Here is a 15215-nt window from a genome sequence, read left to right on the forward strand (position 1 = left end):
ACTAATTCCAAAGAAGCATTGAAAATCGAAATTGTTGAAGTTTGGAATCTTGTTATAAAGAAAGATATTACTGAAAATTTGGTTAACAGCATGCAACGACGTTTGCAAGCCATGAAAAGTGCTCATGATGGTCCAACAAAATAGTGAAACACTGTGATTTGTTTAAAATGTATACTGTTATTTAGTCGTTCGAATACTTTTGTGGCATCCATTCAGCCGATGCTACTAGGAAAAGTTTTATAAGTATTGGTTGTGTTATCGGAAAGACTTCAAATTTAACATCGACAATCATGATACTTATACGTATCATAGAGACTCATATTTTTTAAGCGTGAAACTTTCCATTTTAGAGCGTTGAATACTTTCATGACGCACTGTACATTAGGGTGGATCTTATTTTTTGACCAAAAAATTTTTTTGGCTCCGACCCCCAGAATTGTGACAAATTTTGAGAAAATGATCTGGAAAAAATTTGGGACCGATTGAATCATGGAAAAAGGATGCGCAGCAAATTTGAAAATTTTGAATTTTTTAAATCTTGACATAAATAGACGTTGTGATATATCGTTGAGCATAAACAGTTGTTAATAGAAAAACATCCGTGACCTTCAAAAATTTCTTTCTCTGATACTATATTCACCTCCTTACATACTAGACCTTTTATTGTTTGAAGAGTTTTTTTCATATATGTATACATAACTGACAGAGATATTAAGGTTGAATGTTGAATGTTCAATGCACATATGTAGTGCAAGGACTGAAGGTGGAAAATGATACCGCTGAACGGAGCGTTAAACTAATGGAGGATTATAATACAATTTTATCAAGAAACGAAGAAAAGAAACAATATACAGGGTGAGTCTCGTAACGTGACGATCTGAAATATCTTTGTTTTTTTTAAAGATACGTCAAATGTCTGAAGGACAGAGTTGAATGATAAAATGGGGGGTTCATACGATACCAAAAAAATTTTTGTTTTTATGTAATTTTTTTTAGAGATACGAAAGTCACCTTCATTTTTTTAAATGGAATGAGGTATTTTTTATACCATAGTTCGATGCAGCTGGACATTCGTTATAAAAAAGTACTAACCTATTTATGTATGTCGAAAAGTTAGTAGCTCAAGAGATATTTCAATTTAAATAAGTGTTTACTTACTTGTGTAACGTCTTATTGTTAGTACGACAGTAATGGTGTTTTAAAGTTATTCAAATGGAAATATCTCGTGAACTACTAACTTTTCAACATACATACATAGGTTAGTACTTTTTTATAACGAATGTTCAGCCGCATCGATTGATGTATTAAAAAATACCTCATTCCATTTAACAAAATGAAAAATTACATAAAAACAAAAAATTTTTGGTATCGTATGAGCCCCATTTTACCATTCAACTTTGTCCTTCAGACATTTGACGTATCTTTAAAAACAACAAAGATAATTGAGATCGTCACGTTACGAGACTCACCCTGTATACTACAAACGAATAATTTGCATTATTCGGCAACATGTAGATATGAAAATAACTACATGCGCAGTTGTATGCTTCCGAATAATGCAAATTACGTCCCTTAATATCTCTGTCACTTATGTGTATATGAAAAAACTCTTCAAACAAAAGTTGTACATAGTATGTAAGGAGATGAAATATGTACAGTATCAGAGAAAAAAAAATTTTTCAAGGTATTTTCTCAAGTTTTCAAGGTCACGGATGTTTCTTCTATTAACAACTGTTTATGCTGTATATGGATTCTTAAAGAGAAAAAAAAGACAAATTCAACGATATATCACAGCGTCCATTTGTGTCAAGATTTAAAAAAGTCAATATTTTCAAATGTGCTGCGCATCCTTTTCCCATGCTTTAATCGGCCCCAAATTTTTTCCAGATCATTTTCTCAACATTTTTCATAATTCTGGGAGTCGGGGCTAAAAAAATTTTGTAAAATAATTTTCGTCAAGTACCCTAATAGCCAAATGCCAAAAGCTTCTGCCGGGCAGATGCAAACAACGCTCCGAGCTGCCTCGAGTGTCGTTTGTCAGGATACTATCAGGGCCGGCCATCTGGGGGGTGCGGCGGATGCTATGCACCGGGGCCCCGCGATTGAGAGAGCCCCGACACGATCAAGAACTAAAATCTAATTTTTCTGAAGTAATTAATGTATTAGCAAAAACAAAATCACGCATTAAATAAACATGCATTAGTAGTATACAGGGTGAGTCCGAAGAAACAGAACACTTAAATATCTACGTTACTTTTCGTTGTATAAAAAAACTTCTTAGGGCAAAGTTACACGGTTTGAAGGGCCACATGTAACGGTGTAATGGAAAAAATTTTCGAGGTCATTTTTTAATGAGATTTCAAGGTCATCGATTTTTTTTAATGGAATGAGGTATTTTGTAATACATCAACCGATGCAACTGAACATTCGTTATAAAAAAGTACTAACCGATGTATGTCGAAAAGTTAGTACTTCACGAGATATTTCATTTCAAATAATTCTGAAACACCATTACTGTCGTACTAAGACGTTACACAAGTAAGCAAACGCTAACATCCATTTCAATATCAATGTCAATTTTTCAATTTCAACTTCAATTTCAATATCAACTCTTCAACTTCATTTTCAACTTCAATTTTTCAATTTCAACTTTAATATCAACTCTTCCATTTTAACTTCAATTTTCAATTTCATTTCGTTAATATAAACTTCAATTTCAATATCAACCCTTCAACTTCATTTTTTCAATTTCAACGTCAATTTCAATATCAACTCTTCAACTTCATTTTCAACTTCAATTTTTCAATTTCAACTTTAATATCAACTCTTCCATTTTAACTTCAATTTTCAGTTTCATTTCGTTAATATAAACTTCAATTTCAATATCAACCCTTCAACTTCATTTTTTCAATTTCAATATCAACCCTTCAACTTCAACTTCAACTCTTCAATTTCAATTTTTCAATTTCAACGTCAACTTTTGAATTTCAACTTCAATTTTTCAATTTCAATTCGTTAATTTCAAATCTTCAATTTCATTTTCAACGTCAATTTTTCAATTTCAATTTCAACTCTTCAATTTACACTAGCAAGTAAACGGTAACGTCTTAGTACTAACTATAATTGTGTTTTAGAGTTATCTAAATTGAAATATCTCCTGAACTACTAACTTTTCGACATACATGGGTTAGTACTTTTTTATAACGAATGTCCAGCTGCATCGATTGATGTATTAAAAAATACCTCATTCCATTTAAAAAAATATCGCTGACCTTGAAATCTTGTACAAAAATGACCTTGAAAATTTTTTTCCTTACACCGTTACATGTGGCCCTTCAAACAATGGAGATATTTAGGTGTTCTGTTTCTTCGGACTCGTCCTGTATGTTCGTGTTTGTAAATTTTTTTTTACTTTACAAAAAATTTGGGCCCCAAATGGTTTCTTGCACCCAGGCCCCTTTATAGAGAAGGCCGGCCCTGGATACTACCCCCATCTGCCCGGTAGGCTGGGCTCACTTTCTGCTAGGAGCAGGTCTGGCTGACTGGGTATATATACTGACTAAGGTCCACCCTTAGTGGACATATGTGTCTTACAGGTTCTTTATGATGTACAATTCTCTGTACAAGTCAATTTTGATCGGTGTACTGCAGTTGTCATTTTGTGAAACTGCTATAAGCGAATTGCAAATATCAAGAAATATCTTATTGCTTACTCGTTCTTAGAAAAGTAATTTTTACTTTTGCTGTTACTATAATCTGATCAAGAATTATTTATCATTGTTATATTAAAGTTGCGTCATTGATACTAATGTTGATGATTTTGAGTTGAAAGGATGTAGTAGAAAACCATCGGTAACGTTCAGTAAATATTTTTAGCGATATACCTACAATGTTACAAGTGCAAGAACCATGGCAAAAAATGTATCTGGGAACCAGTATCGGGAAAGGAACTTGCACTCATTTCGACATGGTGCACTTGAAAAAGATACCTCCGCATTGCAAATACCTTACTGGTATGAATATAGTTTGTAAAACAGAAGCATAGAAGTAATTATAATACTTTTATAAATACAACAATGTAATAATAATATATAACAGAACTCAAGAGAGACAACTCTGTTTTATAGATAATGATTGCTTTCAGGTTTGTTGGCATTGTTCAAACAGAAAGTTGGAGAAGGTTGCGGCGTCAGACCCGATTCGGTAATGATAACCGTCAGGTTTTCATATTTACTAAAGGATTGGACCACTAGCACATGGACTCAAGAACCTCCAGATTTTGATTTTATGCAAGGAGAAACATTGGGTGTAGCTGATCTAGGAAAATTGCCGTTTGGGGCTACACATGATCCTATAGCGTGAGTATCTTTTATATTTTATAAAAAAAGAAAAAAAAGGAGAAATCAGTAAACTCGTTTTAGTTAGACTGCTCAATTGTTTGTTTCAGAGAGCTTCATTTATTTACCAGTTGGCCTGAAATGTCGGAGAACGTGGTAGTCGATAGCGAAGGTTTTACAGACTTGGAACCACAGCTGGCACCCGAATGGTCCGTGCAAGTAAAAGTGATGTCTTCGCCAGTTTGTCTGCTCGGAGAATATTTGTCAAATTTTAAAAGTATAGCAGATCTGCAAGGAGACGTAGTAATGTTTCCTCAAAACGAAGATCAATCGCTGAGTTCGGTTTTCAACATACTAACAGAATCTAGAATACCCACAATCTCGACAGTTGTTAGCAAAGCAACTGCCAAAAAGAATAAAAACGTAGAAGGGCCAATCCAAGAGGAAATATTATTGTCTATACTATATTTTCTTTTCCCTGATGCCGATGACAATTCTGTGAGTAATATTGGATCATTGCTTTCTTGAAAAGATAAGGACAATGGCCACGGAGCAATGGAATTAACTGCCTAATATTCTAGAAAGCTGTATACGGTGACGCGAGTACCTGTAACGTGGATGAAGATCAGTGGAGAGGATTAAAAACATGTGCGATGGATAGCCTAGTTTGGCGTCTCGCTATCGTTGCAGCCCATTGCACATACAATCTTGGTGGTGCTGCCGCTTTAGCGCAATTGTGGTACGAATTTGTGCAGGAGATCAGATTCCGCTGGGAAAAAAGCATTCTCATACCTGGGTAAGTACTGCACGTTTTAAATTGCCATTGCCAGCGCCGGATTAAGCCAGCGCGGGGCCCGTAGCATTTGCTACTTCTGCTACGGGGCTTAATCTGGCTTAATCTGCGGCCATTGCCCAATATATAAATAATTATAAATGATACAATGGGGAATAAGACACTTTATTAACTTTTATTTATTGAATTGAAAATAAGAACGTATGGTACACAATATTTCTATGCGTTCGGCTTTAATTATTTATTCTAACACTGTACTTATCAAATAGTTGCTATGTAAAAATATACAAAAACAGTTTATTCTGAAAAAATCTCATTACCAAGATACATACAATATATATATCACATGTTGTGAAATACTTTATACGCAAGTACATTTCTCTGAAACATGTGTGTAAAAGCACGATCTCTATAGACGGCTTGGCTTCCTTATGATACAGTCTTTGGATAAGAACACATCCATCACTCGCACGCATTGATCTCGGCTCGTTTACAACCTATTTGTAAAATTGCTTCTAGAGATCGTGTGTCCGAGCTAATCGAGTTCTCAGCGTTTGATTCAACCACACATGATGCACATATTCTTAACGTGTCGTGTAAAATACTTTACGTTAACCCTTAAAACTATTCATTTAAAAACGTCTTTGTTCGTGTTACATACTATGTTCACTCGAGTATTACATGGTAATACTCGCGACAGTATTATGTAGTTGGTAGACAAAATACATATAGTAAACTCGTAAAGGGTCATTTTAATTCCTACAACTAATCATTAGTAAATTTTGACTTAAAAACCAAACAGCAATATTAATGTATTTATATCCGTACTTTATAAGTATTTATATCATGTTTATATTTAATCAGATAGAGATATAACAAAAGGTAGTAGCAAAACATTTGAGTAGCAAAAAGATATGAATTTTTCTACAAATACATACAGTCATACAGTGTGTCTCCATATCTCCAAATTATACACTATAGTATTCACCAAATTTTTGTTTATATGTGAATTGTTTTTATTATATAGTTATGAGTAATTATATGTATACGGTTCTTTTAAATCGATGACAGTTACAAACTAAAAGATCTATTAAAATAAAACTAAATTGAACATATTTCCTATGCGATAAAGAGTTTGTTATTCCGTGACTGTCCAAAAGTAATAGAAACACTAACGTAGCCTCTATATGTAGATATTAAATTAGTGGAACTCAATCTTTTCTTTTAAAAAGCATTAGGTTACACAATCTGTCAAATAAGAAAGAGTTAAAAATGCATTGCAAACAAAATGGAATTACATTTCGAAAGAACTTTTTAAAAATATAGTTAGATCAATTACAAGGCTTATTTACTATAATAAAAATAAAGGTTTATTCTGTACAAATTATTAAAAAATAGTCACAGTTGTCCTGTAAAAAATAAAATACCACTGAAATGGTTGTCGATCGATTGGTGCATTATTTATTTTCTGTAAGCTTTATTTACTTTTGCAAATAGATGATAGAGAACGCATATCGATGAATCTGCATGCAGCTTATTTTGACCTTGGACTATATAATAAATGTGATTTATAAACGAAAAGCTTATGTATACGACAGTGTATGATTTTAAGCGACACTCACTGTATAATATGCAACCGATTGCCTGTTATTATTTAATTACATTTAATTAACTCTCCAACTACCAAAAGCCTATCGATAGGCTTTTTAATCACTTTGCTGTATTTAAAAGAAGTTTAATCATTCCTCTTTCAAATAATAATTTCCCGGGAGATTATTATATTATACATATTACTCATCTATAATTTGTTTACTTTTACAATTGAACAATTCATTAAAAACACTCTGAATCATTGATCTTTGATTTACAAGACTTAATTAACACTTTACCTACCGGGAGCCTATTAATAGGATTTTCATTTCAATAATTGCGCTGTACAAAAGAAAGCATAGAAATTTTCTTTTACATTGCAATCTTAAATGAAACTATTAGATGACGTTATTGAGGGTGACTTGTTGTTAGTTCACAACGAAAATTGCTGTTGCTATTGAAGGTTCCATTAAAAAGTGTTTAGTCATGTACCATAGATTTTTCAAAATTATGCAATAATCACCGGTCGGTAATGTGTTAAGTTACTATCGGTAGATAAAGTGTTAAGCGGATTTCATGTCTGTACCTACCCAGTCAGCCAGGCCTGCTCCGAGCAGAAATCGAGCACAGCCTACCGAGCAGATGGTGGGCATTATCTTGCCCGAAGGACGCTCGAAGCTGCTCGAAGTACAGGATGCTCGGAATCTGGACGGATCTGCCGGGCGAACCCTGCCAGCATAAAGCTCTACCTATGCTGACACAGCTCCCTTTCATCTACCCGGCAGCGTCTGCCCGGCAGAAGCTGATTTTTACTCAAACATTCGCCTCTGAAATGTTGCTGACGGATGCTAAGGTCGCTATGAGGCGCGTATTTCTCGCCGTGGGAACGGGTTTACAAGTTCACTGTATTTTGACTATCAACTTTGAATTTCTATCGTTAAACTTGGCGGTAACTATTTACAATATAGAATAGGGCATTCCTCGCCGATTTCAATCACCTTGAAATATGTTGTTGGGGAAATAATTCTGTACAACTTTCTCCTACACGTGTTACCGTCCGACGTCCTTTGTTTCCGAGATATGTAGAAAAAACTGTTGCTACTGCACAGAGTCTGTTTTCTGACCCACAACACGACCTAACCCAGCGATTTCAATCACCTCGAAATATGTTATTTGAAAGCTCACCATTCTGAACAACTTTTTCCTATACGTTACCACCGGACGAGCTTGGTTACCGAAACATTTGCAAGAAACGATTAGAGGAGACCCCTTATTCGTGCTCCCTCCCCTCATCTAACGGCTCTGCAATGCATACATACCTCTCGTATGTTTGATATTTTCTATTATTCTCTTTGCCTCCATGCGATGATATGGTATGTAGAAGAATTGGAGAACAGTGAAAATATCTTTTAGGTTAGTTCGAAACGACAAAGCCAAACCTAACCAAGATGCTTTTCAAATAGCTATAGAAATCTAACCCTCCGTGGTCTTTGGCAACTCCAAGAAAAATTAAAATACTTAACCTAACTAAAGTGTGTATAGCCATTTCGAACGAATTTTGGTTAGGTCTGGGTTAGCTTGGGGGTGGAGGTCATTGGAAAAAGATAGAGTTTGCTACAGTCGTCGCAACAGTTTTCCGGAAATATCTCGCAAACAGGGAAAAGTTGTTCCGAATGATGATATAATATTTCAAGGTGATTGGAATCGGCAAGGAATGCCCTATTGTAAAGAATTACCGACTTGTGATGTTTACTTGAACTCTGTATCTTTTTAAAACTATGACGCCGCGCTAGGCTAGGCTAGATAGCGGTTGAACCGCTCGAGATAATGTCACTGAACACGTTTGAGCAAAACTATAGGCGCATGGCGCGTCGCGCTAGAGTGGCATCAGACCACCTCTTGTGGTCGGATTACGTGCCATATATATGTCCATGTCGTGATCGGTCCAATTGTTCTCTTCGTAATTGTTGAGAGTATGCGTCGAGTCGGCAATGCTGTATCGGCTACCCGGACGCGGCGGGTTTTGTTCCAGTGTGCGGTTACAAGATCGCGGTCTCTGTCTTCTGGACGAAGTATGAGTTGGCATATGACTCGGCGAGAAGTTTGCTCGTGACATTCTGTCGGAAGCTGCTGCCAGGGACTGTCGAGATTGTCTCAATTCTGTAAACGAAAATATAAATAGTTACGGACAGCTTCCTAAATAATTCCGGTCGATAATTAGAATATTTCAAACTAAATAGAGCAAGTTCTCCTAACATACGGTGCTAATCTACATGCAGAATACATCAAATGTAAAAACTTTTCTGAAAAAAAATCTGAAAAGATTAATGAACAATACCTGTACCCATTAGTCCAGTCAACGAAAAGTGATAGAGGGAAATGGAAGGAACACAATTTTTAACATTGGGCAAAAATTTAGAAATCGAATTTTTTCACTTTTTCGGGCCAAATACCCCACTGTGCGACGCAACAAACATGTTTTTTCTTTATTTCTTATTGAATAGTTTATACATAGATCGTTTAATGTGAGATCGACGGACATTTTTTACCATCTTAGCAGGTTAAACTCTTTCTTACGCTCCATGTAAAATACTTTAAACAGTATTGTGTAAATACAAAAATTATTTTTTTAGGAGACATTTTGACTTTGATATTTTTGGACGCTGTTAAATGATGGGACGGTATCGAAAGCAAAATATTTTCTGAAGGGTTGGTTTTTGGATACACCCAGTAAGCAAAATGCTCGGTTTTGGCCGGACAGCTGCGTCAGCAGAGGCAACGCTTGTTGCCGGCAGAAAGACCGACATCTGCCCGGCAGTACGTGCTCGATTTCTGCTCAGAGCAGGCCTGGCTGACTGGGCATCAGTCAGTGGCGGCCATATACAATATGGCATTGAAAGACAGAGTCCTAAAGATAGAAACGAAGCTATGAAATATTTCTACAATTACTTACCTGGTCTAGTATTTGCCAGATTCGATGATAAAGTGTTGTTTGCGAAGTATCTCGTAGAAGTATTGGTGAAGCTGTGTTGTGACTGACCGTCGACCACAGACCTTGTCGATATTTTCCCGCTGTAATGTCCTGTCTGAGATCTGACGTCGTCGATACAAGAAGCTCTAGTTATCGATCCTGTAATCGAATAATTCACGTTTCATCTATCTAACAGTTTGAATATTTTCCATTCTTTCGATAAAAAGTGAAATGCAAAAAGAAAGCAATTATTACATTGCATGTACCGGTTGATGTCTGACAACTTTTGTTTAAAACATTTTTTGATGTAACGTTATGTTATGGCTATGAGAACGTTTTAGGTGGTACAGTTAAGTAACTCGGCTTGTGTAGTAGAATAAATTCTTTCGTACTATTAGAAATAACGGAGATGTTCGAAGTGGTCAGAGTTATCGGTCCGACTTGCATAAGTAAATACACATACCTTGCCGGTCTATTGGAAATATTCTTGGTCGTGGTATGCTTCTGTTGCTGTACGCGGATACTTGGTCCCACTCTTTCTGAGCATTGTACGCGCTTAGTGTCGCCATCGAGGACAACGGGCCGCCAGGACTGGGCGTTGGACCCACGTTCGAACAACAATTGACGGGTAATCCAGCAATAGGTCCACCCATTTTCGTCTGATCTATGCTATGCAGCGTGTGAAGCTTCCTAGCTCTTCGCCGATTCGCTACAATGAATATTATCACAGCGACCACTATCGTAGCGCATATGGCTGCGCTAGCGGCGATCGTGATCTTGTCCATGTTGGATGTAGGGGAATTTTCCGTTCTTACTTCCTTGCACTGGTTGTAGGGAACGTTAGCCGGAGTTAGGTTGGTTTCCTCTAAAGACACCACACAGACTACCAGACATTCCTATGACACCAAACGACAAAAATCAACCTTATTTTATTAGTTTTATTTTAAGGCCGGCTACACACAACCGCGCTCTTCTAACGCGCGAAGACCGTGCGGTACCGGAATTGCGGTAAATATTGCATTTCGGCGCGGCGCACAGTGGGCCAGAATGGCTCGGTAGCTGTTCACGCCTATTTCACCATTATTTCAAAACTTAAAGAACACATTAAATAGGTCGTTGAATTCGTCTTGGCATCAGCTATAATGTTATTAAATAAAAAATATATAGTTATAAATAAATATTGAAGGGGTGACCACAATTTTTTATTTAAAAAAAGAAATTATTCAAATTGTTTGTATTGAGATTTGTAGAAGACTGAGTACTGATTACTTTTTGTAGGAAACATTTTTTTGTCATACCACCGGAAATGTCTGAAAACTCGTGTGAATAATGAATAATATTTGAAAACTGGCTGTTCACCATTATTTCAAAACATAAAGACCACATTAAATATATCGTTGGATTAGTCTTGGCGTCAGCTATAATATTATTGAATAAAAAATATATAGTTATAAATAAATAATCAAGGTGAACACAATTTTTTATTAAAAAAAATGTTGTTATTAAATCTTTTGTACTGAGATTTGTAAAAGACTGTGTACCGATTACTTTTTGTAGGAAACATTTGTTTGTTACACCACCGGAAATGACTGAAAAAATCGTGTGAATAATAAATAATAATAATTGGAAACTGGCTATTCAGGCATTCAAACAAGGGTAATCCATAATTTTTGAATGAATGAAGTTTATTACATTTAATGAAATAACAAAAATGTGTTATTACTGTCTTATATTCAAAGAATTACAAAAATTCAAACAAAATTAAGTATTATATTTTACAAAGTCACTGACTATATTCAGTTGATCATACGGATTTTCCGTTTATAACTCTATTTATCTATGAATAAACAAAAATCTATACTATAATTCCTCTTAACAAAGGTAAAATACAGGTCTTCAATATGGAAAAACTGCTGTGATGCTATACTACGATGCTGTTACTATAGTCTCTCAAATACAAATGATTCAACTAAGCTAGCAAGAAGTTCGAATGTTTATCAATGGCCGTATAATCAAAAAAATTCATAAGATAGGTCTGGGTTAGGTCTTTAGACTCGTAAGAGCCAATGAGTGGTCGTCAGTGGTCGTCAATGCGTCTCGTGCAACGCGACTCGCCGCGGAATTACGTGTCACGCGACGCTTTAAACCATCATAATTTCCAAACCGGGATGAAGTGGGACGAGATCTTTACAGGATCTTTTAGAGGAGACTTTACTGAAAATGTTCCACTTTGTTAGAGCTCCTGCCTCTCCCTGCATTTTAACTTATCCCTTGTCAAAGGTGAAAAACTTTGACGATTTTCCTTAGTTGACTAAGCATTTTGTAAAATAATAAATTATGAACATTAACGTTTAGTTCCTGGGGCGTTCTCAACATAGATATACATTATTCATAAAAAAAATTTGGGCACTTAATCTTCAGTAGGTTCTCCAGGACATCGTTATGAAGAAACGGAATTTTTTCGGTGGTAAATCGTATCTGAAAAAGTTTGATCTTTGAAGGCTTATTGTAACAAGAGTTTTTAATAACGTTAATTAATATTATCGTTTTCGAATGTAATGCACATTTAAGAATCACTGTGCGTTGGTTAAAAATCGATATGAGGACTTTCATTTTTTGGCTCATGAACAGCTAGCGCGTAGATCTGGCCCACTGTGCGGCGCCACAATTACTGTTCAAACAAATGTGCAGCGCCTAATAGTCGGCGCACACTATGCAGATCTCACCGCCGCGCCGCACAGTGGTGCCAAATGGCCAAAAAGCGGAAAAAAATCTATAAAAACCAAACCATCCAACACATTTGCTTGAAAATTTGTGGAAAGCATGCCACAGGTACAACGGTTATGTGGCAAGAAAATAAATATTTATTTATTTATTAATTAATTTATTTTTTCATTAAATTTTTTTTTACTTGTTTTACTGTTCTCCGATTTTGATGAAATTTAAATATGTTATAGATTTCAACATTTTGAACAACTTTTTCCTTTTCCAATATAGGGGGGTCGCTTTTAGTTTTCGAGATACTCGCATTTTCGTATGCAGGAACTGACCAGGAGCCGTAAGAGCTGTGTACATACATATGTGTACATACCAAGATTTTCACCACTTTTAACCACTTATACCTCGTGTGTATGTTAATCAATTTCGATGAAATTTTCAGTATATATAGAACTAAGATAGATCTACTAAACGTATATTTTAAATTTTCTATACGGGGACAAATAAAAAAAATTTTTAAACTGCCTTCTTTTAACGTAATTGCTATTCTTTCAAAAAAATTTTTGCACGTTATTTAGTAAACAACTGCATTTAATTGATCACAAAAAATCAGATCGTTTGGTAAAAGTTTAGAAAAGTTATTCCGTTTTAAAGAGCGTACACGGATACATGCGTCTGACTATAGTTAGAAAAAATTGGTCGCAGAGCCAGGTTCGCAGGAGTTCGCAGCCAAAACCTGGTTGGATATGTACTTGAAAGTGTGTTGCATTATTTGCAACAAGTTTTATCTTGGCGCTTTTTGGCGCAAACAAGTTATGTCAAATTGAACTTTAATTCTACTATTCAAAATAGCTCTTTTTCAATTTGTGTTTTAGATAAATAAATGACACTTACATTAATTAAAGCTACGTTAAATAAATCATCTATTATAAACACAATCAAATTATAATATTGTTCAAGTGTTATAATGTTTTAGATTCTTGTGGCTGCGTTTATACGTAGACGCATTTATAAGCCAAAATCGCAGGTTTCCTTTTTCCAAACTTTCATGTCATATTATTCCTAGAAATAAGTGATACTTATAAAAAATTTTTATTGGTTTAAATACTCCAACTATATAGTAAACGAAATTGCAATGAAAAATCTATGTACCCAACATTCGAAAAATTGATTTTTTCCCTGCTCGCACCACTGTGCGCCGCACAGTGGTCAACTTTCTCATATCGATTTCTAACAAATTTCTATTGCTTCCTAAATGTCAATCAACCTCGAAAATGAAAAATTAATGCAGTTTACCAAGAATTGTAATTAGGACGAATACTTAAAGGTAGACATTTAGAGATACATAGTACAGAAAATTGCTTCTCTTCTTCGAGGTGCCCTGATCACACCACTTAATATTTCTTATTTTTTTTTGTTCACGATCAATTGCACTCTTTTGTGTTACAAAATTAATATCGACACTAAAACTTATTGTTCACAATATGTTAAAAATTAATATTCAATGAAATAAAAAAATTGGCCACATTTTTTACATTCGACAAGGAATATATAGAGGGTCATGAAAAGTTGTTTTATAACAAATTGGATCATTTTCAGCATCCTTTCCCGTATATAATTATGCAAGAATATTGTCCTACCTCGCCCTAGTTTGCAACTTATCATTGTTCAAAGCTGTCAATGTTACTTCGCGACGAGTTTCGCTTGCGTGAAACAAGCTCCTATGACTGATCACATGTCTTCCAAATACGAACGTTTTTGCAATAACATTATAAGAGATAAATAGTGTAAAGATATATATGTAAATTAACTTCGATAGTCACTTTTATTGAAAAAAAAAATAACAAAACGAATGAAGAGAATTTCTTAGCGTTCTTGCTGCATTTATTTCTATCTTTGGAACCTTGTGCAGCGTTCGAAAACTATTTGAGATTATTGTTAATATCTGACCCGTACATGTCACAATTACAGTCAGCGGCAATATTATGCGGACACCCTTAAAAATCGCATAACTTTTTAAAAATTGGTCCAAAGGACTTGAATTTTTTAAAGATGTTAGACCGGCTAGTTCGCTAGAGAATAAGTAAACAAAAATTTATTAAGATTGCAAGTGTTAGAAATCATACAAAAAAATGATGTTTTGTCAACTTTTTTATCTGAGCCTGTAACGATAATTTAAAAAATGCGTTTTATAGATTTCCGTAACTTATATACATATTGAAAATTTCATCGAAAAAAACGTTTAAAGATGATCACATCACGTGAGGGCGAAATGTCCTGGCAAGGCTGAAAATCTGCGACTTTCACCCTTAAGCTCTCATCTTTAAACATATGTAGCTGCAATGTTGCAATGTTGACCATGTGAGTTGCCGAAATCTATAAAACGCATTTTTTAAATTATCGTTACAGGCCCAGATGAAAAAGTTGACAAAACATCATTTTTAAAATTTTCTATGATTCTTACCAATTGCAATCTTAATAAATTTTTGTTTACTTATTCTCTAGCAAACTAGTCGGTCTAACATGGGTGACGGGTATGCTTCCGTGGGGGCCCCGTCACCCAAATATGTGGGTGACGCTCTTCTTGTTCTAATTAAAAATAGGATATACAACAAGAATTCTCGCTTTTCGCTGTGTTTACGTTCTGTGTACCGACGGTCGGATTTGGGCCCCGCGGGAAACTTAGCCGAATTACGCTGGGCGATCAAAGTGTTACAAAATTCAAGTCCTTTCGACCAATTTTTAAAAAGTTATGCCATTTTTAAGAGTGTCCACTTAATAGTGACGCTGACTGTAAGAAAATACT

General features: G+C 35.2%; 2 protein-coding genes and 1 long non-coding RNA gene across 11 annotated transcripts in view; 1 reads left to right on the top strand and 2 right to left on the bottom strand.

Annotated features, from left to right (window-relative positions):
* Positions 1 to 15215, bottom strand: part of LOC143210603 (uncharacterized) — a 226339-nt gene that overhangs the window by 61971 nt on the left and 149153 nt on the right. The gene's annotated exons all lie outside the window — the stretch shown is intronic.
* The window catches only part of Rab3gap1 (RAB3 GTPase activating protein subunit 1), a 147630-nt gene that overhangs the window by 2029 nt on the left and 130386 nt on the right, over positions 1 to 15215 (top strand). For all 9 annotated transcript variants that reach the window (XM_076427588.1, XM_076427590.1, XM_076427591.1 and 6 more), the window contains exons 3-6: positions 3877 to 4013; positions 4145 to 4358; positions 4448 to 4835; positions 4919 to 5133. In XM_076427588.1, the coding sequence (XP_076283703.1) occupies positions 3877 to 4013; positions 4145 to 4358; positions 4448 to 4835; positions 4919 to 5133 (954 nt within the window). The remainder of the gene's footprint in view (positions 1 to 3876; positions 4014 to 4144; positions 4359 to 4447; positions 4836 to 4918; positions 5134 to 15215) is intronic.
* The window catches only part of Haf (leucine-rich repeat and fibronectin type-III domain-containing protein hattifattener), an 88327-nt gene continuing 79699 nt past the window's right edge, over positions 6588 to 15215 (bottom strand). The window contains exons 5-7 of the mRNA XM_076427592.1: positions 10155 to 10587; positions 9674 to 9850; positions 6588 to 8880 (exon numbers count right to left, since the gene is read on the bottom strand). Coding sequence (XP_076283707.1) covers positions 8597 to 8880; positions 9674 to 9850; positions 10155 to 10587 — 894 coding nt within the window. The 3' untranslated portion in view covers positions 6588 to 8596. The remainder of the gene's footprint in view (positions 8881 to 9673; positions 9851 to 10154; positions 10588 to 15215) is intronic.

The sequence above is a fragment of the Lasioglossum baleicum genome, chromosome 7 (genome assembly GCF_051020765.1).
Source record: "Lasioglossum baleicum chromosome 7, iyLasBale1, whole genome shotgun sequence".
NCBI classification, from domain to species: Eukaryota; Metazoa; Arthropoda; class Insecta; order Hymenoptera; family Halictidae; genus Lasioglossum; species Lasioglossum baleicum.